Raw genomic sequence first — 26718 nt, forward strand, 5'->3', positions numbered from 1 at the left:
GACCCTAAATAGCCTAGGGTTATTTTCTGGCTTTCATCAGCGTCTATGTAATGTTTTATTCGTGTAGCTGTACCTCCATGTCTCTAGATGGCGTCAGCGAGCTAACATACTGCTGACGGACCTTTCTCTTAGTTGTCAGTGTACATGACAGCATTAATTATTACTGATAATTCATTTAATGCACCACATGTAACATTATCATGTCTTACAAGTGGAGTTATATATGTAAAATATAACTTTTAGTAACAATGTGGAGTTTGTTATATTGTAAGTTGCCGTAGCTACGATCAGTCTAGCAACATAATTATCAGTGTTTAGTGTGCTACAGTTAACAGATGTGGTCAGATTATTATTAGTTATTTAGCGGTGAAGTAGTTTCACGGTACAATTTTCCATACTTTTACAGGTTTTGATCTCTGTGACTGTGAACTGTCAGGATTCGTCCATTCTAAATGTGTTTTAAATTTCTGCAGCTGTTTTAAATGGGTGTAAATGTTATCTAACACTGATGTTGCAGTTAAAGTCATCAACATTTGAACTTAAAGTTAATCTTATATTTAAGTAACTAGACTGTATTGGTTAAAGTAACATTTACTTTGTGTAAAGGCGTCAGTTGGCGACAATCAGCATCAAGTAGTTGATATTTTTAATTTATCTTACACCAAAATTTAGAAGCACTCGGTGGTTTACCAGCTCTAAAAAAAAAAGAGAAAAAACAGAGAAACCTTGAAGTGGTAAAAGGCAAAGACGGGAACCTGAATAAATAAAATTAGAAACTGTTTCAGATTGCACAACAGGCCTAAAAAATACATAAATCAATACTGAAAAACCACCATTGCACTGCCACGGCAGAAATAAAACATGATACCACAGACAAATTTATTGCACCATATGAACAGGTTTGGTGAACTCCTACAGTCATCCTCAAATTTATTCCCATTAAAGAAAAGGCAAAATTCCCAATAGTCGCTCAAATAACTGGAAACTGAAAAAAGTAATAATAAATTAAAATTTGTTAAATTACAATTTAGCGAAATACGACATTGCTTTTGAATTGTGGTTGAAAAGAATAATTTTTAAAAAACAAACAAATCTGTCCTGGACAAATTAGAGCACTTTGCTGATGAGCAGTGGGCCAAAATCAGAATACCTACAATTCTACAATTTTATTTAGCAGACGCTTTTATCCAAAGCGACGAACATCTGAGAGCAGATACAACACAAGCAAGGATCTGGTCAGGAGGTCAACAGGTGCAGAAGTCTGATGGAGAGTTACAGAAATACTTGATTGCAGTGATTGGCTCAAAGGGTTGTTCAAGAAAATGTTAGTTTACGTCCCATCATGCTTGCTTTCTTGTGTGTGTGTGTGTGTGTGTGTGTGTGTGTGTGTGTTTGTTTTTTTAAAATATATTTGTTGAACCACAATTCAAAAGGAATGTCATGATTTTCATTAATCACGTTTGTCAATTTCAACTTATTTCAGTGACAGCTGTTTTCTTCCTTCTTTAATGGGAGGGTATGATTACATTTGAGGACGACTATAATCATCGATGGGGTATTTTTCATATTTGTGTGTTTGCCCCCACTCTGCCCACTGGTGCTGTAAACGCGCCACGAACTGCGTCGTATTTCCGACATTACGGCTGGGCCCTGAACGCAGCACCGGGGCCTGCCGCTGCGGTCAGCTTCGGGACTCTTCGGCTCCGACGTCGGCTCGTGTTTCAGGGGCTATAAACGGCGGCAGGTGTCCGTCCAGCAGACCGGGCCTCCGTCACGGCGGCTGTTGGTTCGATGCAAATTCCTCTTGAAGCGTTTTCTTGGTGATGTGAGTCTCCGGAGCGGCTGTAGGCCAACAACAACAACAACAACAACAAGCAGTACAAGGCGGGTTTCTGCTCCTGATATGAGCTGCTGCTGCGGACCGGACGCTCATCTATTTGTTTCTGACTTGGGCGTTTACTGAGCCTTTTTTTTTTTTTTTTTTTGAAACCTTCTGCTGCTGCTGGGTTTGTTTTGTTGAAGCGGAGGAAGCAGCAGCAGCAGCAGCAGCGACGTCCCGAGGAGGAGCATCGTCCCGCTGCTGTTTTATTACCGAGCAGCAGCAGCAGCAGCAGACAGAGACTCGACACCGAGACGGACGAGAGGCAACATGTTTGAGACCAGAGGGATCCCCTTTGTGCTGCTCGATGTAGTCTGTCTGGTTCTGGGTATGTCTTTAAACGCATTTTATTTTTGTTTTTTTTTTAATGCTGTGGACTGTTTTTTTTTTTCTGTGATAAGCGGATTTGTGAGCCGATATAATCCAGTGTTGGGATATTGAGCAGTTTGCCATCACGTGAAGGGAGTGGAGGGAGAGCTTCACTTTAATTAACCTCTTAATGCTGGTTCATGTATGTGATGCTTTTATTTTGTTAAAACCAATCATCAGATGCAGGGTATCAATACCAATCCTTGCCTTTAATATTGTATTATTGATTGTTTTACATGTTGTGCCATTCCCTCACATGGGCATGATTGTAGTCTATGCAGGCCACATGCTTGTCTTATTAACCGATTTAAACCATACAATTGAAGAAGAGAAACACTTTCTAACCACAACACTTGCTGCCTCTGTTAGTTTCCTGGCACATGTAGCCACACATGCCCCCTCGGAAGATCTGAAGCAGCCATAAAGCAGGTCTGAAGCTGTCCTGTACAGTCATAGGCAGAGTTTCTAAGTGTTTCAGCTCGCTGCAGTTTTCTCAGCAAGCCTTATATTTGCATAGAAGAGCTGGCAGGGCTGTTCTGATTCACTCTGTAGGCACCGGGGTTGTCTCAGGGGCTTTTTTGTGTCTTAGACTTGATTAGGAATGATTGATTTCTGCCATGACTCATGGTTTCCTCACACAGTCCTGCAGCATCTGCCCAGAGCTGCAATGATTAATCACTTAGCTGCTGATTGTTGTGTTATTTAGATAGTCAAATATCAGTTTGAGTAATTTTTTAAAGAAAAAAAGTCTGATTCTAGCTTCTTTACGTGGCGGTCAACTGAGTATCTTTGGGTTTGTGGACAAAACAAAACATTTAAGTCACTTTGGGCCCCGAGATCTGTCATTTTTCACCATTTTCTGACATTTTAGAGGTCAAACAACAAATCGGTTGTTTGAGAAAGTAATGGATGGAATAATAAACAATGGCAATGATTGTTGGTTGCAGTTGAGTTTGGATTAATGATCTGCTTTCTTCCCACAAAGGTGACTGTATTCAGTGGAGCAAACTAACAACTGCTGCTTCTGACTCATTGAAAAATCCCAAACGATTGTCAGTTGTTTGGTTTTATTGGCCTTCGTAGTAGTCGGTCAAACTGAGAGGAAGCTGAGCAGCCTTTTAGTGTTTGACAGCACAATGAACCTCAACCGTCCACCAACGATGAGCCAAAAACAAGCTTTTGAGAAGAGGCTAATTTCCCCTTTAAATATTATTGACCACCCAGGGCTACGGGTTGGTGCTACATTGCATAACTGTAATTTCGTAAGAGATTTGTTTACAGGGAGTATGGCTGTACAGTGTCCTGTTTGGGTTTGTCCTTCTGAATGAAGCAGACTAATAGTTTTTGAATTACTACCAGCAGGCATCTGTCAGAGTCTGTCTGCAGACGTACCAGCAGTCATGCCTCAATGCCAGCAATGCATGAAGCAGGGTCCACTTCATAAGAATGCAAGATTTGTTCAACTACACAGCATTCGTCCTGTTTTGCGTTATGTTATCTGGTTAATAGCATGTTTACTGCAGCAGGAAGAGAACCGGCGTTGACTCTCAGTCTTTGTGTTTGTGTTGGGAAGCTCCTTGTTGTGTCAATGGCAACAAGTTAAAGTGTAACGCGGCTGCTTGCTGCGGTGAGGAATTGTCCCGCTGCTGGTCTGAGTGGCGTCTCCAGCTGCTGGAGCCCATCAGCTGAGGGCGGCGGCAGCTGCAGAAACGGCACACTGAACACAAAATACCAGACACGGCTAAGGAGCAGCTCACTGGATGGTGGTTTATCAGCGTGCCGTGTTCCCTGTTTGTGCGTGTTCTTCCATTTGTGGCTTGTCAATGTGCATCAATAGCAGAGCTCCACTTTCTGCTCGAATGGATGACTGACTGCGTCTTTTCTCTTCGCTCTACAATGGGCTAAACCGGCCAAACAGTCAGAGAAACGACAGCGGCATTACATCCAGACTTTGGACTGTCACAACCAATTAGCATAATCTGTTATCTTTATGGTATTTTATCTGTAGGGAGTGCTTAGCTAAGTCCACAGCTCCCCTCACACCAGGATGACTCCAGGCAGGCATTTGGTGACATTAAGTCACTGGTGTTTCTGCTCTTTCAAACATCATGTTGTAGAGAATCTGGCTGAGCTCAGTAATGCACATTTTTGAGGCTCCAGCTTGAAGGATGTTTTTCTTATCTAATCTCATGAAAAGAGCGACCAACAATTAAACCATCCAACTAACAAGTGTTTCTTGTTTTGCCAAAGCCTGATTCAGTTTACGTTGTTGTCCGAAAACTGCCGAAACACTCGAGGGAGCCCCGTTGCCTGAGGCGTTCCTTTTATTAACACAAACAGGTACTTTAATCCATTTAAAGCAGTCGCACACACATCATCCTGCTGTCATATATAATCACTAATGCACTTATTGTGAAATAATCTGCAGCTGAAAATAGTCCCCAACAAAAAAACAACGCAACAAAACCAAACAAAAAAAATCCTGATAGATATTGTGATAGTAATGGCAGTTTTCAGTAGCAATACTCAAAACATTTAAAACAAAGCACGTGATTTTGCTGCCATCAGTAGCGAACAAGCAAGTTCCCTTTTTTCTGCGTGTTCTGAGTGTTATTTATAGGTCGAGGTCATCTCTGTAGCGCCATAGTGATTCATTAAGACGGTATCCTGTGACACATTTGGCCTCGATTCAAAGATTTCGACGTTGCTCTCATTCATGTTGCAATTTCGATAATATTTCAGTTGCTGCTGTAGCCTTGAGCTATGCCTTTGTTGGAGAGGAGGAACATGTGCTAAAAATACAGCGTCTAGTTGCTGGTGACAAATAGTTTACTGTTCTAATAATGAAGTGAGCGGCTTTTGAAGATGAATACATTGTTGGTTTTGCTCTTTTCATGAAATTTGATGACAGCAGGTAAACACAGAATAAATTAGGACGCTGTTGTGCTTGAACATTTCATTTCTGTAAGTAGGATTTTAAACCCTTAATGTTTGTTTTGCATTTGTGGAGTTTGTATGGATGCTGATGAACACAATTGTCCTCTAACTTGAGAACTTGTCTTCCTCCTGAAGGCCTCCACACTTTGTTTCAGCACCTTCACTCTCTCCTCTGTGATAATTCCTGCTAATCTCTCCCTCCACAGGAGGTCTGCCCCTGGCAGCCTTTAACCTGGGTAAGATCCGCCCCTACCAGAGGGGCTTTTTCTGTAACGATGACAGCATCAGGTATCCTTTCCACCACAGCACAGTCACCTCCACGGTGCTCTACACTGTGGGCTTCACCCTGCCCATTAGCTGCGTAAGTAGGAGTCGCTCCAGGCAGGTTCGGCTCACACACAACCTGTTTCACCACAAATATGTTGAATTGTTGAGCACATGGGCAAGCATGTGGGTAAAGGTGTGCCGTGGCCTCACCTCTAGTTCACAGAGTGACGTAAAGTAGTTCACTGCCACACCTACATGGAAAGCAGATGTTATAGTCACTGGGTCGTTTTGCTGCTGTGGCAAGTCAACATATCTGTGGTGACAAAGGTGTGTGATAGAGCAGCACATCAGAGAATGAACATCCAGAGCTTCATGTAGGATATCTTCTAGATAAAGTTCTGTGTTTGGTGCTACAGCCACGGCACAGCTGTGATATGAAGTTCTGCTACTCGTACAGGCTAAAGAGGATGTCCACTTAAACACAGCAGATTTAAAATACATCAACCTCAGAGAAAACTTTGAATCCATTTTGCACGCAAACACCCCCAAAAAAGTCCTTGAGTGTTTCTTTTACCAACGTAAGTCAGTGTTTAGTTTTCTTTACATCTGTTCTGTGAGGAGCTCTCAACTCCAGAGGAACAGACAATCTAGTATAAAAGACCCAAACCACAAATTAATCGATTAGTCTAAATCTAGATACTACAGAGTAAGGCCAGGCATTTAATCTTTAATTTAATTTTTTTGGCTTTTCATTGAATTATCTGTTGGGTGAACGTTTTATTACTGTTGTTAATCAGTGCAACAGACATGAAGGCTGCGTCCTCGAGGCCTTAAAATAGCTGGAACGCTCTTTGGATCAGAGCGAGTGCTTTTGGAGAATAACGGAGGCAGGATGTACGAGTGTGTGTGTGTGTGTGTCTGCCTTGTGTTACTTTTATGTTATCAGTGATTTATCTCTTGTGTCTTTTATGTATCACGAGTAGTCATAACCTCAAGAGCTTTTGTGTAACGTTGTTGTAGTAATTTTTTCCTTTTATGACCCACTTCGTAGTTCAGTGTGCGTTTATAGGAAGTGGGAGAATATGTGGTAACTTGAAGCTGGAACTTTTGAGGAAGAGAAACCTTTGCCATAAAGAGAGATATTAAAGTAACAATGAGTAACTTTAGAGAAAGTGTAACCAGAGCTTTTCATGTCACAGAAGCCCATCTGGAAACCCAATCCTTACTGCACCGGACAGTTCTAAAGAGAAAGTCACGGAGACGCGCTTGCCAGTCGCTCACTAACCTGCTCATAAATGTTGTTTTTGTGTGCTCTAAGGTGTGGGACTTTACTCCATTAACATCCACTTCTGATCGGCGTCTAACTCTCTGTTGCCATGCCAACACTTTAACCATTAACAGCGTTTTCTGAAAGCTGGCGAGGACGCCGCCGCCCGGCTGCAGAGACTCTCTCACCTGGCCGCTGCCTCCTGCTTTGCACGGGCACACACTGTTGCATCATGGGTAGACGTCCTACCGGCATCTAGTAACCTGTATTCTTTTCTCTCTCATTGCTTCTCTGCTAGCTGGACTCCCATTTGCAATACTCACTGCACAGCACAGGCCTTTCCGCCGGGGCTTTTTCTGTAATGATGATACGATCAAGTACCCCTATAAAGAGGACACCATTTCCTATCAGTTATTAGGAGGTGTTATGATTCCCGTCACTGTCCTCACTGTAAGTGTACCTGCTTTGTTTTGTAACGGTTCCCTTCTGTTTTTCTTTTTTTTCTTCCTGCTTTTTGTAATTGGTGTCTACCTTCATCTACTTACACACCTTCCTCCTAAATCCTTCCTCCTAAATGCAGTGTTTTTGCACTATTGTGTGCATGTTGTTTTGTCCGCAGCCACCATTAACCAGCTTGTTAGCAGCATGGTTTGAAAAAAAGCTTTCAAAGCTCTAACATTTGAAGCTGAGGCAGACTTTTATTTTGAAACTTACCATCCCTAAGCAAATCTCCAGCTACAAAAAAGAACATGACAAACGTGAAACTCTTCACAAAGAGTCCAGTAGTTATCTTAGATCAGCAGCTGCTGAATCTACCAAAATAAACAGTAGTTTTATTTTTAAAGCCTCTATAGAGTAGGTTTTATCCTAATAAGTGAAGAACTCATTTCACACAACATCTTTAACTGCAGTAAATAGAAATAAAGCAGCTGTCCCTTTTTATCCTTGTTGACCCATCAACAGTCAGAAGTTCAGTTCTTCTAGTGACACCTTTTAAATCTCCAGTATCAGGTCAGCATTAGTATGAATCCATCAACAGAAGACTTTAAACCACCTCGGCCTGTTGCAATGTTGCAAAGTACGCTAAACCACAACAGGAGTTAGCTGTTAGTCACTCAAGCTCAAACATACAAACACCTCACTTATAAGATTATTAGGAAGCTGGCTTTAATTCAGACTTCTAGATCAACCTAACTTAGGATTGTTTCCTATACTAAGTGGACATCCTCTTGTGGCCCTGATTGTCTCAGAACTGTGACATAAATGAGAACTCAGAGCTAACATTTTGCAGAAAAATACTTTGAAATATTGATATCACTCTACTTGAACTCATTACATAAGAAGCTACACCAGAGGATTAGCTTAGCTTAGCATTAAGACTGGAAACAAAGGGTCAGCCTGGCTCTGTCTGAATTTATCAAAATCCAACTTTATTGTTCAGTAGTTCCTGTAATTCCATAGACCATAGATCTGTGAAGTGCAACTTAAAAATGTCATTACTTGCACTGGTTCTCCTTTAGCAGTTTTGTCTATAGCTGACCACCTGCAGCTTGAGTAACTTGGACATAAGACACCTTATTTCACTCTTTTCAGACTCATTTTGAGTCACAGAGCTGTGACTAAAACTTGTTTGCATCTCTGAACCTAAGAGGAGACTAGAGGCTTCTCTGTGCTCAGACCTCTCGCAGCACGTGAGGCGTTTAATGAAATTCTTTGAACTGTAGCCTCTGTCGAATCACATGAGGTGTTTTAGAACAATCAGTAACTTGTAGCTTCAAGAAACAACCTGGGATACATGTTCCCTCTCTAACTGCATCAGTGTTTCCATGCCTATCAGTCACACTGTGCCACCCATCACCTTATCCTCAGCAGCAAAATGTGGGTGAACGTTTTGGGTGCACAGTTCGATGTGCCAGTGCAAATGATGTAAGAAGTTAGTCTGTAGCAGAGAGACAGAGCCAGGCTAGCTGTTTCCCTGTTTCCAGTCTTCATGCTAAGCTAAGCTGTGTGCTGGTTGTAGTTTAATACATGTAAAGAGAGAAGAACAGCTTATCTAATTGTAATGTGGAAAGTGAATAATCACATATCCTAAAAAGCCCAACTATCGCTTTAAACACAGTTTGGTTGCAACACAGACAAGAACCTTGTATGAAATTGGCCCAAACAAAATGTATTCTTATTTCCAACCCAGTGAGTGATGTTGGATTTAGGAAATATTTCTGGCTCTGGAGTTGTTCATTCAGCTGCATCTTCAATTTGAATCTGACGTCTCATATTTTCTGTACAAACCTCTAACTCCGTGTCCCTTCCTCCCCTCCCGCAGATGATCTTTGGCGAGTGCCTTTTAGTTTACCTAAACCGCCTCAAATCCAAGTCGTCGTTCGGCAGCTACGTTGCCTGTGTTTACAAAGCTGTCGGCACCTTCCTCTTCGGCGCCGCCATGAGCCAGTCTCTGACGGACATCGCCAAGTACTCCATCGGCCGCCTCAGGCCGCACTTCCTGGATGTGTGCAAACCCGACTGGAAGCTCGTCAACTGCTCGTCGGGGGCGTACATCGAATCGTTCACCTGCCAGGGAGACGCAACGATGGTCAATGAGGGCAGGTAGGTGCTGCTCAAAACCCTCTTTGTTTTGAAGAACTCTGATTAAGTAGAACTGCAGCGATGAATTGATTGGCTGATGGACAGAAAATGAAGTGCCATAATCAAACAAAATGCCAGAATTGTATCAGTTCCAGCCTCTCAAATTTGAAGATTTGTGGCTTTTTGGGCTGTTTGTTAAATGAAACCTCAAAATAAATCACTCAATTAGATGAGAGTGCTTTCGTGCATCCCTGGATGACTTCACCTTGAATTTGTTCATGATTTCAAATGTCCTCAATTAAACTTGCGGCTCTCCAGGTTCTTGTTTTGCTGTTTAAGCGATTACTGAAATCTGGGTCTCCGTTGTTTTGTAACATGCTGATGGTGTAAACACAAAGAGCAAAGGTTAAATGTGTCATTAAACGGCATTAATTGTGCAATTGCTCTTTTTCCATTTGATCCAGCAGCTGTTGAGGGTTTTATTACAGCTCTCAAGATTACACCTGGGAAAAAAATGCATCTACAATCTGTAAGAACAGCGAAGGATGATAAAGCAAACAGAGCAGTGTCTCTTCCAGTTTTCGACATCTCTTGTAAGAGATAAACACGTTACATTGAGTTTCATAGATAACAAACATTTATGAGCATTTATTCCAGACTTCCAGGGTTGATGTGTTTGGTTTTTTCCACTATTAAATCAGTTAGCATTGTGTTGTTTGCTGTTCCACATAAATAAGTGTTTTCACAGTCACGAGACGATCATGATTCAGAATTCTCTGAGCTCCAAGCAGTTTCTGTTTTTGTTCCCGTCACATTTTCACTGCACTAGAAAGACGAACACCTCTAAGGAAACAGCACAACCATGACTGGAAGTAGAGAGAACTCAGAAAGGTCCTATGAGCAATATGACAAAGTTACAATACCATAAATAATATAAAAAGAAAAAAACTAGGTAGATTTTTTTTTGTTTATTTTATCAAAACGAAGAGGAAAAACTGGAACAAGCATGTACAACACCCACAGGTGTTACAAATACTGGGGAAAAACATGGTGACTCTACATAGAATAGGTTTTTTACTACTTACATCTGCTCCACACAGCCCGTAGAGCTGCCAACACATGACTGTTGTTTGCAGCTGAGTCACTAACAGCTCTTCACTTGTGCAGAGAAGCACAGAATTTCTAAATGAGACATGTAGAGTCATGCCGTTTTGATGAAATATCACAATTTTGAAGCTTAGGTTTGCTTCCCAGTGGAACTTAAGTCACTGATGAGTAGTTCAGTGAATGTGGGAAAGTTGAACATTTGTCAGTTCTTTCTGTTCTTACACTTTCCAGCTGTGTAAATTGTGTAATTTTGGAATTTTTTTTGTAGCCGTTGCTTTAAACCTGCCATATTTTGTGTACTGGAGGGTTTAAGAGCTGTTAGACTTTCCAAATGTTAAAGCTGAAAACATTAATGACAAAAAGTTCGTTGTGAAAGATTTAGTGTTTATCAGTAGTAAAGACATGTAATGTAATGACATGTGGTCGTGTGTTCACTGAGGTGCAGTGTGAGGCAGTTGTGCGTCTCTTACGCTGAGTCACAACGCAAGAATGTGAAGCTTGTTTTCATTAAAGTCTCCGTCTCTTATCAGCTCCGAGCAGAAGGAAGAGTAGAGGGAGGAGAGGATATCCTCCGCTCATTCTGATGCAAGCACAACCACAGAGGATCACTTTGGTTATTATAGGCTGCACGGAGCTTTCTATTCTTTCATTCTGCCTAACTTTAATACGTGCAGGTTTCCTGTCCCTGACATTTATCCTGAGCTGCAGCCTTTGAGCCTGAGAGCCGAGACTAAACGTGCCCACCCACCTCTCGCCCTCCTCTGGGTTATCTGCTCCGTATTTACCGGGGTGTGGTGCTCTATGGCTTCCTGGAGCCCTGTTACTACTCTGCAGTCTGCTTATTTTTTTTTTTTTTTAATGGAGCATAAGGCTGCAAACATTCATCATCCAGCCAAGAGAAGGATCCGGTGATGCTCGGCAGATATCCAGGGCTTTTAAGATTAACGTCAGGACACATTATATTTCCAGCTGCCGTGTGTGTTTGGGATGTCTGCTGGACTCTAATGAGCGCAGCAGGAGAGCAGGACGGTGTGGTCTGTTCAAGATCATCTTACAGTAATTTGATTCCGTCTCACCTCAGGTTAACTTCCCTCCTGACAGACGACGTCTACCGTCAGTGTTTGTTTAAATGAGCACATGGTGAAAATATTAATTTGTGAGATGAGAAACTTTAGTCCTATTCCTGATGAACAGGATTGAAGTAGACAGAGTAGAGCAGGATCCTGCAGTTTTAATGTGCTGCACCGTGAATGCATAGAGGTCAGCATTATTATTGCATTCGCCAGCTGGGTCTTGTTACAGAGGCCTGTGTTAAGTGTCAGTGTTGGTGCTGGGATTAGCTAATTAATAGATTACCTGTAATGGTGATGATGATGATCGTGTCATTTATCAGTTACTTTCAAAAACATACACGCATTTGAGCTTTTCAGTTTGAGGCATTTTCTCTTTTTATCTTGTAGATTCAGTATCTTTGGGTCTTGGACTGTTGGCTGGAGAAAACCAGCAACTTCAAGATGTCTCCCAGATTACTACACTTTGACTATGTGACATTTTGGACTGTTAATTAATAAGACGAGTCTGTTGAGAACAATTAGATAAAACACTGATGGATGCATTATATTTTCAGAAGCACTTTCATCCTTAAATTTGTCTTTCATGTTCTAAGGGGCAAAATTATTACATTAAACTTTAAGGAAAATTCAGGCTTATGTCAACCTGACGCATTTCCCAATAATGTGGTTCTATGTATCAGGCCAACTTTGTATTCTGCACCATCAGTGACCAACAATAAGTTGCACAAAACAATGTTTATTGGCAAAGCATATAGCCAGGAAGTAATCCTTATTTGAGATTAAAGCTGCAACTAGCAGTCATTTTTATTGCCAATTAATCTGTTTATTATTTTCTCAATTAGTCAATTACTTTAGCCCAACATGACATCACTGATATTGTTTTAAAGTTTCCACTACCCAAATATATATTCAAGAAAGAATCCAGAGTATATTTGAATTAAAGAAGCTGGAACTGAAGAATTTAGACCTTTTTTTTCAGTTACAAAAACTAATCAGTTATCAAAGTAGTTTGTTATTATCAAATAACCAATCAATTAATCATTGCATCTCTGTTGTTGTTAGCCAATGGTTGTTCTGGATGACTAGCTTTTGTGTTTACTATTGATCAGACTTTACACTAAACACTCACACTAGTAACCTTTAATATTTGCTGTTTTGTGCGACTCATTGTTTCCACGAATCTCTACAACAGAGGTAGTTAGCCTGACCCTTAGACACACATTAATGGGAGATACAGCAGGTTGGAATAGACAGAAGTCGTCCTCTAAATGATACCTCGACATGCTCACAGTCATAATTCTAACATACAAGCATTTAGATTGTTTACCACCATCGTGTTTTAGTGTTAGAAAACCCATCAGATGGTGATCTATCCTCTGGCTACCATGAATGTTGTTGTAAAGCTTCATTGTGATCCATCCACTGGTGTTTCAGTTTGGACCACATTTCCAGAGCCGCGCTGCTTATGTGGATTAAAAATACTCCGAACCAATGACAGAACCTCTGTATGCGGCTGCAGTGGGTCAGGTTTGTTCAGTCGGTTTGCTGTGTGTAACTTGGCAGGAGACGCATCTTTCTGGTATTTACCTGCAAATGTATCCAGATAAGCTGCGTCTTAGATCGAGCTGTTGGTCCAAACTGCTGCAAAGACTCACCAGCAGAGCAGCCCAACGCTTCAAGTGTCAGACAGGAACGCACATGAAATTACCCAGTGTCCCGTAATATTACACTGTGTGTGTGTGTAGCTGCTGCTGCCGACGTGGTATAAAACCACAGCGCCGTTTTTATAAACAGGAACTAGTCCAGGGGGCTGTGGGGGGAGGAGGGGCTGCTGTCCACCATCATCATCCTTCTCAGGAGTCTCCAAAACACACAGCAACAAACACTGTAACAGCAGAGCGAGCCAGGACTGACCACTGACACTGATGCTAATAATACCGCCCGTATTAATACAACTGGACGCTCCAGTGACTGCAGCTATTTTAGACTGATGCAGGTTTGATGAAGCCACAGTGTTGATTCATGCTTTTGTCTCTGTGTTGCAGGTTGTCCTTCTATTCTGGCCACTCGTCCTTTTCCATGTACTGCATGTTGTTCCTCGCTGTAAGTACCAGTTAAATATTGATCTGCCATCATATCTACTGGAACAAAGTGTTCAACGGCATTTTACACAACCTGGCATTCATCCAAGATCTTGAACATTAAAGAAATGCGTCTATGCTGATTTACTGATATTTATCGCCTCGGCTTAAACCTGCAGCGCTGAGCTGTTGTCTACCAGTGAGTCATTGCACAAACACTGTCACTGCCTGCTTATGACCGAGGCCTTGACTGTAATCAGTCCTCTGATGCTTATTTTAACCGGAGCATCACAACCTTGTCTTGGATACGTCCCTGGTTTTTCCCACAATAAACTCCACCATAGTCTTAGTTGCTGTAGTTTACTTCGTCTCCATCGCACCACCTGCTCCCCTCTTCACTCCTGGCACACCAGTCATCACTGGTTAACATAAAACACATCGCTACCAGTGCAGCATTGTCGCCACAGAAACCAGATTTAAAACTACCATCAATACAGAGAAATGTAGCTGTGTAACCTTGACTGGACATTCATTTAAATGTCAGTCCAGCTTTAGAGGAGCAGTTTTATATGTTAGATTTGCCTCACAGGCAAGAGTTAGAAGAGAAGATCGATGCCACCCTCATATCTGTCCGTCAAAGCAGATAGCAGGCAGTTAGCTTAGCATCAAAAACTGTAGACGAAGCTAGCTCGACTCTGTCCAAAGCATCCATTAAAGACAAAGCTAAACGTAAAATCATCAGTTTGTGCTTTTAATGGAAGTTGGATGGTGGAATATTTCCAGCAGTGACTTCACCTTTACAGGAGGAAGAAGCTTTTTGTTTTTACAGGCCCAAACCAGTCAATATGCAGCTACAGCCACCAGTCAGTCAGACACACTCAGCAGAAAGACTGGAAACGAGACACTGTCCTGTAGAAGTGCAGGTGGAGCAGTTTTGTCATCGTTAGGCAAAGACAATCTGCTTGTTCCAGATCCAGTGTGAAACCTGCCAAACTGATATCGAGCATGTTTCATAATTACCGGTTGTGATCTGGATGGTTATAATCATCACATTACTGCTTGGAGCAGCAGGCGTTATTGCCAAGCTCTGCTGAATATTCTCACCCTCGAGGCCAACATAAGCTCCACATAGATAAAGTCGTACCTTATAACCAAATGAACAAACCGTGCTGGCTGCATCTTCCTGACCCCTTCCTCATCCAGGCTCGTATAACCTTCTGCTTTTGTTCTCAGTTTTAATACTGTGAAAGCAAAATTCTTGCACTCGTCTCTATTTTTGTTTTACATCTGCGTCCCCATGAGATCACGAGGTGGTGCACTGCTCCCTCCGACACCATAATCCTAACAATATCCTGCAGTGTGTGATTGTTTTCTTGTAGTGTGTGCAGCTCTGAGCTTAGAAAGACGAATATGTGTGAACGTTCTCCTCGTTTTTAAAATCAGTCGGGATGTTAAAATTGCAGTGCGAGCCCCGCCTAATGGACTCTTGGTTGCGGTCCCTAATTTAATGGGCTGATACGAGCTCGTTATCGATCTTCATTAGCTGTATTTTGGCTGACAGAGAGAACAGGGTAGATGGCTTCTCTGTCTGAGCGACACAAAACTCCCATAAATGCTGTGCAAAGATCAAAGTCTAGAAACAACAATATGTGGATGTCCTTACATGAAGACTAGCAGTTTCCTCTTGTCTTTATGCTAAGCTAACTGGCTGTAGCTTCAGGCAAACATTAGATCATGATCTTCCTAAAATGTCAAACTATTTCCTCCCTCTTTCCAGATTGTGCACCTTTTGATGATCTAGTGACACTTATCAGCAGCCAAGTGTTGTTTGTTCAGAGTTTTTCCATTTTACTGTCCATCCTTGATAAACTTCAGAGGCTGCTGATTCATTCAACAAGCAGCAGATAAAAATAGACTCGGGGACAAAGTCCTGGCACCAGCGGGAAGCTCTTCTCCCCCGAGTGCGCTGGAAGTGGGAGTATGAGAAACCGACGCCCTTTAAACGACAGTATTTGCGTCACAAATAAAGGGGTACAGGAAGATATGAAACGCAGATCCAGATAAAGCGGTTAGGCTCGTCCGTTTTGTCCTTGATGCAAACGGAAAGAACGGACACGCCCTGTTTGTAATCCGAGCAAATGAAGTTTGTCTGGTCAGCTGTGTTTAATTGTGTCATAAAGTCATAAAATCTTCATCTTCTTAAGTTATGAATTCTGCTTGGGATGGTCAAGGTCAGTTTGACGGTGAAATGTGAACAGCAGCGCCTCAGTTTTCCTTCTTGATGATCTAGTCTTGTGTTGTGGAAATGTGCTGAGTCATGTGCAGCTCATTTTCCTACCGCTGTGTCAGGAATGCTTCCCACTACACTAACACTTACTACAGGTTGACAGTGACAGGCTGGTGTTTATTATGACCAGCTGCTCTGGATTGTAAAAGCTCTTCCCCTTTCCCCAGCTCTACCTGCAGGCTCGGCTCCAGGCTGAATGGGCGCGACTCCTCAGACCAACCATCCAGTTTTTCCTGATTGCTGCCTCGGTGTTCACGGGATTGTCCAGAGTGTCCGATTATAAACATCACTGGAGCGATGTGCTGACTGGACTCCTGCAGGGTGCCCTCATGGCTATACTGGTGGTGAGTGATGTGCTCATCTGAGTTTACAGTGGAAGCAGTGACTTGACATTTTGTGATATTTGCTTATTTCATGTCTTTCTGGGAGTGTGATGAGAAAATTGACTTTTTTTTTAACTTTTGAAAAGAGGGCACAGCTAATCCTTTCACTGTTCCCGACAGTTAAGCCCCAGTTTCATTTACAGATTTTCAATTCTGTCCTGCAGGTCTTCTTCGTGTCCGACTTTTTCAAGCCTCGTGCGAATTCCCGTAAAGAGGAAGACATCCCCCACACAACCCTGCAGGAGACGCCAACGAATGGAAACCACTTTGAGAGTCCCAACTAAGCTAAGCGAGCAGCGGCGGAGACCTCTGCTCAGTCCAAACGCACACCAGGATCCCAGCTCTCTAGCCTTTCATCTCACGCAAATTCTCACCCGATACCCTGCATGGATTTACAGTATGAAGTACTTGATTATATGTCGAGTAAACTGTTGGATGTCTGAGCATCCCAGAAGAAACTCTTGGAACCACACCAGGCCTAATTGTAAGACTTTGTAATTTTTGCTGTCTTGTCCACCAGTTCTCTGCCTGGAGGGAAAGTGGTGCGACGCCCTGCCGACCCCCTGTAGATACGCTGAAGTGACTGAAGCAGACGTAGGTTAGAGGCTAGAGATTCTGAGCGGACGGGAACCATTTAGCATGTATCGATCTACTGAGCTGGTGGGAAGACTTGCCTGCATGCACCCACTAAAGGGTCTGACCACTGCTGGGAGAGAGGAGGGTTGGAAACCTGTGAATGTATCCTGCTTAGTGCTTTTCCTCACCTGGAGGATCTGATTTAGGGTCAGTTTTATCTCCAGCACCCAGAAAGAGAAATCTGAGACTTTGCTGCCTTAGGTCCAGTGTTAATAAAAGGGCTAATCAAAAGAGGAGTGTTTGTTTCTTAAGGCTACACTGTGCTGGAGGCTAAAGCTGATCCTGGACCAGAGGACAGCAGTGCTGCTCATCTACAGCAGCTGACTCCAGGAAACTACAGTCTCACTCTCCAGCTGTCTCACCGAATATTACAATCAAAATGTTTGACTTGTAGCATGTTTGGTCAGAGTGTTGCAGGGTAGACTGTCAGTTTGAAGGGACAGTTTGGGTTCTTTGAAGTAGAGTTCAGGTGCATATCCATGGTCAGTGTCTTACCTACTGGATGGTTGTCAGCTTGCTCCTAGTTTGGAGAAGCCCACAGGAGGACCAGTGCAGAAGCTAAGAAGTGTACAGCTGAGTACGGGGTCATCAGAATATATTGCAGCCACCTAAAAAATGTGAATATTAGTTTAAGGTGGTTATATTTGGAGAATTTCCATGCTTCACTTTGCTGTCAGACAGGAAACAGAGTTCTATCACTCTAAGTTAACAATTTACCTGAGGTTTACACCGAAGGGATCAAAGCACCAGACTCCATTGACGAAAACAGGAATTTTAGTTCTGATCTGAACTAATGTGTTCAAACACAGCAAAACCACCACAAAAACTACAAGTTCCTCATGACAGCAGGGAAAGTATTCCAAATATGGCATACACGTAAACAGACATTTTTCTGACCGTCTTCAGCAGCACATTGCTGAGCTTCTGTGCAGGGACACTTGTCTGCTTCTTCAGACTGAAGTAGAACCATCTACTATCTACTTTAGGCAATAAACTGTGGCTACAAACCTCCAACACTTCAAATAATCCAAACTATGCCTTTAAGTCCCGCGTTGCCTTTGCTGGACTGCTGCTGCTGCTGCTATCACAGCTCCCTGTGTATCAAATGTAAACATTAAGTGAACAGACAACGTGCTTTTATATAATCTGTATGTAAACAAATCACCATACAGACTTTTATTGAAAAAAAAATGTTACAAATATGTACAAATGTTTAAAATAAGGAAAAATAAAGCCATTTTACTTAATAACCATAACATCAATGAAACCTAAGTGTGATGTATTATGTCCAGAGTCGTCAGATAAAATTGAAGCATGTCGGATTTATCAGTTTGTCATTATGCATCGTTTTGCTCATGTAAGCAAAAAGCAAAATAAAAGCATGAATGTTGAATGTGTCCTGGCCGCATAGATGCATTCATCACGAGTGGAAACACGAGTCAGCAGGACGCTAATGTTAAGGTAAGATGTTGTGATGATCAGAACAATTTTCCACCTAAAAGCCAAATGAACGTTTTGGGAACAAACAGCTCACAGCTTGACATCTGTGTGACAGTTAAAGAACAAAAGACTAAGAAATCAGTGGATCAGGATCAAAGCTAAAGGCGACTATAAGTAGAGACTGGCAGCAAACACGATGTCTCTCTTGATCTTCGTTATACCTGCAGGGACACAAAGGAAATTCATCATTTATTCAATTCATTAAAAGTTTCTTTAGCATTTAGCAAAGAGGTTTTGCTGTTACTTGGATAAATTGCACTTAAAAAAACAAGAAAACAAAAAAACTGACTTGATGTTCGGTATCATAAATGAATAATGTGTAGGATTTAATTTACATATATCTGCCAGTAATACCTTTTAAGATTTACGTCTATTTCAAAGAAGACAAAACAGCTGCTTGTATTTATGTGAGGCTTGATGCTGTGACTTCTGCCTTAAAAATAACCAACTGATTTTCTATAACACTACATTATGAAGTATGTTTCTTGCCTTCAGCGAATTTGTTCTCCAGCTCCGTGTTGCCGATGGCTTTAGCTGCAGAGCACATTTGTCTCAGCACCTCCTCCAGACGGCGCATGCAGCGGATGATGCTCCCTACAAAAAAACAAGACATAAAATACAGCGTTGAAGTGTTTTATATAAAACAGATTATTAATAAAGCAGAATTTAATCCAGCATTAATTCACTTTGAAAGTTTGATGGCAAAACATCTCGGAGGTATTTGGATGTTTTTGGCCTTAAACAGAAGATGTCTATGATTACAACTCTGCCAAGATTTTTGGCATGTTCATCAAATGAATGACCAACATGCAAAGCAAAGGAAACATACAGCGTAGATACCAAATTAGTCAATGTGCTGAGATTGATAAACCGCAAAACTTAATCAAGCTGAAAACCTCAATGCATGAGGGAAATCGCAACACTCATAGTTCCCCTAAAAATACAATTCAAAAACCTTATTTATTGAAATATTAATTAGAAAGACCAAAAACACATTGATGCAAAACCTTCCTATTAAATTAAATCAGTAACATTTTAAACCCTTATCATAAGAAGGGAAAAGGGAGCAACTTTATATATATTTCCCAGACTCAGTCTAATATTTTATGTTTAAAAGCATTTGCAATAATGTTCTAAAATCTGCGATTATTTAAAAGAAAATAAATGTTTAAAAAAAAAAAAAGGTGCTTATTAATGAAGTCTGAGGCTCTTGGCAGAGGAGGAAGTTCTTTCTTCCAATTTTTTTTACAATGAAGTGTTAAGACAACAGATCGTCCTGTCAGAGGAGGAATTTTTCACGGCGTATGATCTGACTAATACGGGCTTTACACGTCTCCTGCGCCCAATGAAGAACCGACAGAACTGAAATGATCCTGGCAGCTGTAATCCAGAGTCATTCACAGAGTCATTTATCTCGCTGCTGACCTAAATATTTGAGACATGCACACACCGTCTTTCAGCACAACAGAAGATTACAGCTCACTTCTTAAAGGATAAGAGGAAAGTTTTGGAGTTTCTTTTACCATCGGTAATGATTCCTCCTGTTCATGCTGACCAGTAAAACCTTAGTTTCTGAAACATTTTCAGTATAAACAACAGCGGACACAGAAAATCCAGAGTTCAAAGCTGAAAACACAGTCAGAATGGCTCAGGCACATCAGCTTCTGATAACCATTCAATTAGATTTAAATATTTTAATGGCTAACATCAACATGAGAACCATTCCAGTGGTCAAACGAGCTCCTGATTGTTTGCTTTAAGACAGATTCCACGGCTGTGAACTTGTCCTTTAACCCTCTAAGTCATCTTCTGGAGAATTGTCCCAGCAGGATGTTTCCTGTAAAGACCGTCTCATGAGGAAAACACAGACATCGTATTCAACTGATGTAATCACCAAATTCCAAATTGGCGCAACAAGAATTATTTTGGAAATTTCTCTCTCTGTCGCCAAAAACACACACTGAACCTCCGTCGAGTTTCCCAACAAGAATTACTTCCTTGTTACAGTGACTTCAAATGTTTTACAGCTGAGGACAGCTGCTGGCACTCAGAGAGCTAAACTATTGGGAGAATGACGGGCTGGGAATCGAACCACACGCAGTAAATCAGTTTGTGAACCTCCAACTGGCTGCATGAAGGGAGATAGTGAAGAAACCAAAAGGTGAAATGGCCACGATAGCTTCAATTATTATTATTACTGTTCAGACTCTTTACAACATACTGAACAAGTTAAAGTGCTGTCGTAGTTACAGCAACATGTAGAGAAAGTTCAGTGAATCAACAGAACAAAACAGAGGCAGTGATATTATAAGATTGTTAGCTGGTTAACGTGGAGCTGGGTTTAACTACTTTATGGATTTCTGAGTTTCAGTCCAGACAAATCTGGAAGGTCACGAGATGATTCTTTAGAGATGAAAGAAGAAGAAGAAGAAGAAAAAAAACTGCCACTAAATTGTGCGTCCAAATAGTCATCTGACTTGACAACAAGGAGTCCCAAATACACACAATGTTCCTGAAACTGGCTACATGTCATAACGTTTGGGAATAACCAGTTTATTATTTATCAGTCCCTTATTTATCAGACACTTCCACCCTGGGGGAGCACTTGGACGGGGTGGAAGTGGCCGGACCACACAGGCAGTACTTGGCTGTTGATGCCAGTTCAGTTAGCGGTCACACTTCTGTTTCCACCATCAGTGGTGGCGGGGGAGTGGCAGATACGCTCCACCGTTACCATCCATGTTTACTTCCGTGAACAATAAGCACGCTCGCTGCATGTGATGTTGTCGTGTCCTCTTCTGTGCATGCGGAACACTTTTGGGTCGTATGAAGTTCACACAATAGATCACATACAAGCTGCATTTAATTGGAAATGTGAACGAACTCACAAAAAAACAAAAAAAGAAAACGGATTTCACAAAAAAATCCGAATTGGGCATTAAGTCCTGCAGTCTGAACGTAGCCAATGTGTCGGATTGTTAAGTCAGATAAAACGCCGCTATCCTTATTTGTCACATAAAATGTCACGTCAGAGTCTGAATCCAAGGCTATCAGTATGTTAAGGCTATTTTAATGGGTTCCATTAGTTTTTCCTAAAAACCTGTCGGATAGCAAGGTTTTCAGATTGTTAAGGGTCGGCGTACCGAGTCACGACTGTACCTCAAAATCACACAGTATTCACCTAAATGTACTTTCTACCACTGTGCCTCTGGGACATGTTTTGGTATAATTTCAGCCACATTATGGGCTTCTTCTGAAAACCTTAATGATCTAATGACCCAGAGGAACAAGTAAAGGTGGTCGGGTTCATACGAAAGGTTCTGTCATGTCTGTTGGATAACAATAATCAATAATAATCAATAACCTACCTTCAAAGACGTCCGTCATCTTGCAGATCTGAGCGAACGTGGCCCCGTTAGCCCAAGCGAAGATCACATCCATCAGGTGAGGTTTGAACTGGTTTAGATACGTCTCCTCGTCCACCTCCAACTTGGCGTCCGCCGACACCTTAGCGATGCGCTTCGCACACTCCTGAACACACAGCAGCAGCGTTAATATTGTCACCAAACATTTAACTTCTAGATGCAGCTTCTGTCTCACGGCGTCTCACCTGCATTTGTCTCAGCGGTGCAGCCAGTTGTTCTGTGAGTTTTGGCATCTCACTGGCCTGGAGGGTAAACGACAGAGGGAACAGATTATTGTGTAGTTTCTTTTTTAAGCCTGCTATAAACACGTCTGATAAGAAACTCATCAAATCTTGTCAGAGCAAAACTGTATAAATCCTGCTGCTCGTTGCTCAGACGTGTTCCTGAGCACTAAATGAGAAGAACGAGGCTTCTGCTGCTTCTGACAGTCAAACATTTGATTCCGCTTTAACAACTACTGGTTTTATTACTGCAGTATTATTTTTAATCTGAACATTGTCTGAAGCAGCTGTCAGCTGTTTCACATTCACACCTTCTGCTTCAGCTTCCCAGTACGAACACAAGCAGTAATTTATTGATGCTTTCACAGCTTTGACTTTCCTCTCAACAGGTTCATTCTGAGCCCTTAAAGGAATCACTCTTGCCCAGAGTCAGAGGAAAAGATCGACTCTCACATCTCTTCAGTATTAAGCTGCTGTTAGTTCAGCAAAGGAAAAGCTTCTTATTGTATCATAGCTTCACATTTAACAGCCAGAAATGAAAGCAGGACTGATGTCATCACCTTATTGTTAAAAAATCAAAATAAGAAAAAAAGTATTATTCTTTTACTGTGTCCCCCATGTAAGCATCACATTAGTGGTTAAAGGAATCACATATGAACAAACTTGTCAGTACAGCTGGACACCATTATGCTGCTTTTATTTGGGGTAGTTTAATCGATCCCCTTTAGTAGTTTTTGAATTCACTCAGGTCTCCTCTCTTATTTGCTCTAATGCAAAGCTTAGAAATGTGAAGAATAGCTCCAGGTGTTCTGCTTCAGAGATAAGAAGTGTCGTGCTGTGGATTTATGATCGAATGTTATCAATAACTTAGAACTTAGATGTGCACAACTGAATGTGTAGAAATACTTTGGATCTTGTTTCAGTCATCAGGGGTAAAAACAATAACAGGTCAAAGATAAGCCCAGTTCACAGGATGTTTGTGTAGGTATATAGAGCATTAAACATCCTTTAACTGCCTCTCAGTGAGACAATGTTGTGAAATGGGAAACAGAGTGACGATATGTTTTAATGTGATATATTGAGTTTCAGTACCTGACAACTGAGTATTGGTACAGACGCCGTTTTCATTATCTTCCTTTGAGGAATATAAACATATTTCTCTGCTAAAACATGTCTTTTCTCTTAAATGTTATTTCTTCAACACATGAATTATTTAGATATGAAAACAGTCTGAAATCAAGCACTCAGCGGCACCTTTAGTGACTGACGTTTGGGGAGTCTACAGGTCCAGATAACGACTTCTCCCAGCGCTGGATATTTTCTTTCAAAACCAACTGAAATCACATTAAGTCCTCTCTTTTTTGCAGTCTAAAATAATGTGCTAGTGTCTTTTTTTATTGTTAAAAGACAAACATTACTTCTGTTTGTCCCCGTAAAAAGGCTGAAGGGGTTGGTTGGTGTTTGATGACAGCTGATTGTTGTAAACACAGTAACCACAGCAGCATCTAACCAAACCCAAGCACACTTGCAGCTTATATGTTGTTGTGCTGCAGCTGAGCAGGGAATTTGCTTTTTACCTGCATACTGACATGAGCAGTGCACTTTTACTCAGTAAAAATTGTGTTGGCTCATTGAACAAACTTAAGTGCAGGAAAAGAGGCGTTTTCATGTCTATAAGTTAGACAAGAAGGTGAATTTAGCTGAAAAGCTCATGTTGTATAGCGACTGGTGTCATCTGTTCCACCTACAATACAATGAAAATTAATGCAAAACTGGTACAATCATTAAAAAGATTTTTGTTCACTTAAGATTTCAGATTTTTCTCTAAGGAGTCCACAGGACAATAGATTTTTTTTCCACTAAAGCAAAAATCCAATTCATTGTCGATTGGACTCACTTGGAATACGAGAGTGGTTTAGAAACACACACAGATCGGACGCTAACATCTGAGGCTAAACTAGCAGCAGGTGGTCTTTGATGGCAGGCGACAGCTGCGAACACACAGGTCTGGTATTGCAAACATGACAGCTGCTTGTCGATGGTCCCTCTCTGACGTAGCGTTTAAATAAGATAAGACTGGCGGAGGCGACGACGACGACGACGGTGGGAAACAGGACTGAGTTTGGCCAGAGTTTGGTTCTAGTCAGAGGACTGAGCTGATGTGGAGCCAAAGAAAAGGTTTGTTAAAACATCTGATGCTGGATTGTCTCATTGGGAGAACAGGGTTCATTAGACAAGACAAACTCACACCAAACTCAAGTTTCTGTTTTGGTTGCAAAGCGGGGGAAGAGGCCAAGAATGCGAACGGAGCTTGAATGTGTGGGAATGGGAATCGGTTGTTTGTGTCAGTGTTCGGGAGCGGCTTAAAATCTGTTTCTACAGAGAATTAGAGGAATTATATGTGTTTGTGTGTGTTGGTTCATACATTCTCCTGGAAGACAAAGCAGGACAGCAGGGCGGTGGCTTGTTCAACCGTCAGGTCGTTGAAGAGACCGTTGAACACCATCTCCGTCAGTAGAAGCTCGTCAGCGCTGGAAAGATGAATGCACAGAATTACGTTTCATGACATTTTATTAAATTATCAAACAGGAGCAGATACATTAATCCCTTGCTGTACTAAAATAGTAACTATAATTAAATGTGGGGTGGCTATTGGAGTCACAGGAGAAACCAGATGCCCGTTTAAATCTGAACCACAACACTGACATTTGTGCTGAGACTTGATGCTCACCAGATGAAATCCACGGTCACTGTCTCATCATCAATACACAAAGCAGGCTGGAATCAGAAGTGGGCACGCCGCCATAACTGTGGCGAAACCCCACTTGTAAACCCTCCTACTACACTGTAATAAAGAATTCCACTTATAAAGCACTTCAGCCAAGAGATCTGCACCATTAAAATCAAAGTTATAATAACAATTTCAACAGATGGCCAGACGTCTTTCAATCAGCTGCACCAATAACGAGCACATTTCAGAAGAAAAGAAAAGTAAAAACCACAAGCATCTGCTCCATGAAATTCAGTTTAAAACGTAATATTAACTGTCTGAGCCCCAAAATCCATCAGTGGGTTTGAAAACCATTTTTTCTATTAAAAATGACAAAAGTATTTTTTTTATTATTATATCAGACTCAGAAATTGTAAAACAAGGAAGTGTTGGATCTTTAACTTTCCAACAGTCTGTGAGCATATCGTGTGTGAAGTGTGGTTAGAAAAAATAAACCAAAAGAAGCTTAGATTGTGGTATTTTATCAAAACCCCAATTCTATGGGTCTCATTTAAAACTTTGCACCAGATCATGTGAAAAACTAAAATGTCAACACAACTGAAAAGCCACAACCGACTCAGCTGCAACCAACGATCATGTGACAAATATTCAGGGGCTTTTCGACTGAGTTTGCACAGAGCTGAAAGGAGACTAAATAAAGCATACCTGGTCAATAACATAAACGCAGTATGTTTCAAAACCTACATACATTTATAGCATTATAACTGTGTCATACAGCACAAACCACATCTTTGTGTTTCTTTACTCGTAGCTGTGGTTGTGCTGTTTTCACAGAGGTGCAGGACTTTACATTGCAGTGAAAATGACGCCCACACTGAGTAAAAATGTGACAGGAGCAAAGACAACTGCTTGAGTTCAGAGGGTTAGACTGTCGTGTGTTGATCTCCTTCTGAGCAGAACACAATCTGGTTTAACAGGCTGACAATGAGCCACCATGCTGTATGTATTTTTTATATATATTCATTTTTTTTAATAGAGTATTTATTTTATATTTTATTGCTATTTTATTGTTTATATCACTGTTAAACTTCTTGTCTTGTGACCATATTAGCTGCTGCAAAAAGGATGCCTAGCGTTGTATTTCTTGTACGATGACTATAAAGCTTCTTCTTATGATTTTTCTTTATGATCTTAATCATTTCTTCTGATCCACTCACGTTAAGGGCTTGTGGATTTTGATCATTTTACACCACAAGCTAATCTCTGCAGAGTTCAAGTATCTGCTCCACCGTGCAGTTCCATATTCACGCTGTGGCGTTTAGTGAATGAAAAACTTCCACTTTCACACTGACGAACTCCATCTGTTGGAGGAAGCGGCTGCTGACTGTGATAAACACGTCAGCTATGAAAATGGAAAACTGTTTAGTCCCATCTGCGTTAAGTATCCAACATAACTCAAAACTACTGATGGGCTACAGAGACAGCTGAGAAGCAGAAGCCTGTGTGTTCTCCATCCTTTCCTACCTGCTAATTTCACAGGCGACCCGGCCTTTCATCTCGATGACATCAGACGGACTGGCGAAGCCGAGTCTTCGTAGAACTCTCTTCCTGCACTTCAGCTTGTCCATCTGCAGGACGGTCCGAGCTTTCTTCAGCTCCCGTTTGGCTGTTCGAATGTCTCCTGCGATCTAAAACACACAAAAAAACATACCATGAGACCTTTATCATATGTAACTCAGTGAAGCTCTTCCAGGGTTTCTAAAAAAAGACTTTGTAATTATTAAAAGCTGTGCGATAGCTAACAGCTGTTTTCAGTATGAGATCATTTCAAACGGTACATTAACTGTCAAAGGGATGAAGCAGTGTGTGAATGTTGTTGTTCATCTGCCTGCTTATCTAGCACCAATCATGTCCATTATCCCCATTCAACCTTCAGCCCTCATCGTTACAACACACCTCTGAGCCAAGGAGG

The 26718-nt window shown here is 41.5% G+C and overlaps 2 protein-coding genes across 3 annotated transcripts in view; one reads left to right on the top strand and one right to left on the bottom strand.

The window, feature by feature from the left end:
* Positions 1-1683: 1683 nt before the first annotated feature.
* Positions 1684-18136, top strand: plpp1a (phospholipid phosphatase 1a). 2 transcript variants are annotated; one of them, XM_008291681.1, is made up of 6 exons: positions 1684-2207; positions 7018-7169; positions 9043-9323; positions 13528-13585; positions 16018-16194; positions 16398-18136. In XM_008291681.1, exons 1-6 carry the CDS (start codon positions 2150-2152, stop codon positions 16515-16517), a joined length of 846 nt encoding a protein of 281 aa, XP_008289903.1. In that variant the 5' UTR covers positions 1684-2149; the 3' UTR covers positions 16518-18136. The 2 variants fall into 2 exon arrangements, with proteins under 2 accessions (XP_008289903.1, XP_008289902.1); XM_008291680.1 differs by lacking the exon at positions 7018-7169 and adding an exon at positions 5392-5546 and having other exon boundaries at positions 1695-2207.
* Positions 18005-26718, bottom strand: part of mtrex (Mtr4 exosome RNA helicase) — a 29178-nt gene continuing 20464 nt past the window's right edge. Inside the window, exons 22-27 of the mRNA XM_008291679.1 lie at positions 26271-26434; positions 24441-24546; positions 21980-22036; positions 21738-21900; positions 18859-18963; positions 18005-18530 (exon numbers count right to left, since the gene is read on the bottom strand). Of these exons, the coding sequence (XP_008289901.1) occupies positions 18478-18530; positions 18859-18963; positions 21738-21900; positions 21980-22036; positions 24441-24546; positions 26271-26434 (648 nt within the window). The 3' untranslated portion in view covers positions 18005-18477. The remainder of the gene's footprint in view (positions 18531-18858; positions 18964-21737; positions 21901-21979; positions 22037-24440; positions 24547-26270; positions 26435-26718) is intronic.

The sequence above is a fragment of the Stegastes partitus genome, unplaced genomic scaffold (genome assembly GCF_000690725.1).
Source record: "Stegastes partitus isolate 25-593 unplaced genomic scaffold, Stegastes_partitus-1.0.2 Scaffold755, whole genome shotgun sequence".
NCBI lineage: Eukaryota > Metazoa > Chordata > Actinopteri > Pomacentridae > Stegastes > Stegastes partitus.

Coding starts and splice junctions, on each gene's coding strand:
- plpp1a (XM_008291680.1), top strand. CDS start 2,150: ATGTTTGAGACCAGAGGGATCCCCTTTGTGCTGCTCGATGTAGTCTGT. Junction 9,324..13,527: donor ACGATGGTCAATGAGGGCAG/GTAGGTGCTGCT, acceptor TCTGTGTTGCAG/GTTGTCCTTCTATTCTGGCC. Junction 13,586..16,017: donor ACTGCATGTTGTTCCTCGCT/GTAAGTACCAGT, acceptor CCCTTTCCCCAG/CTCTACCTGCAGGCTCGGCT.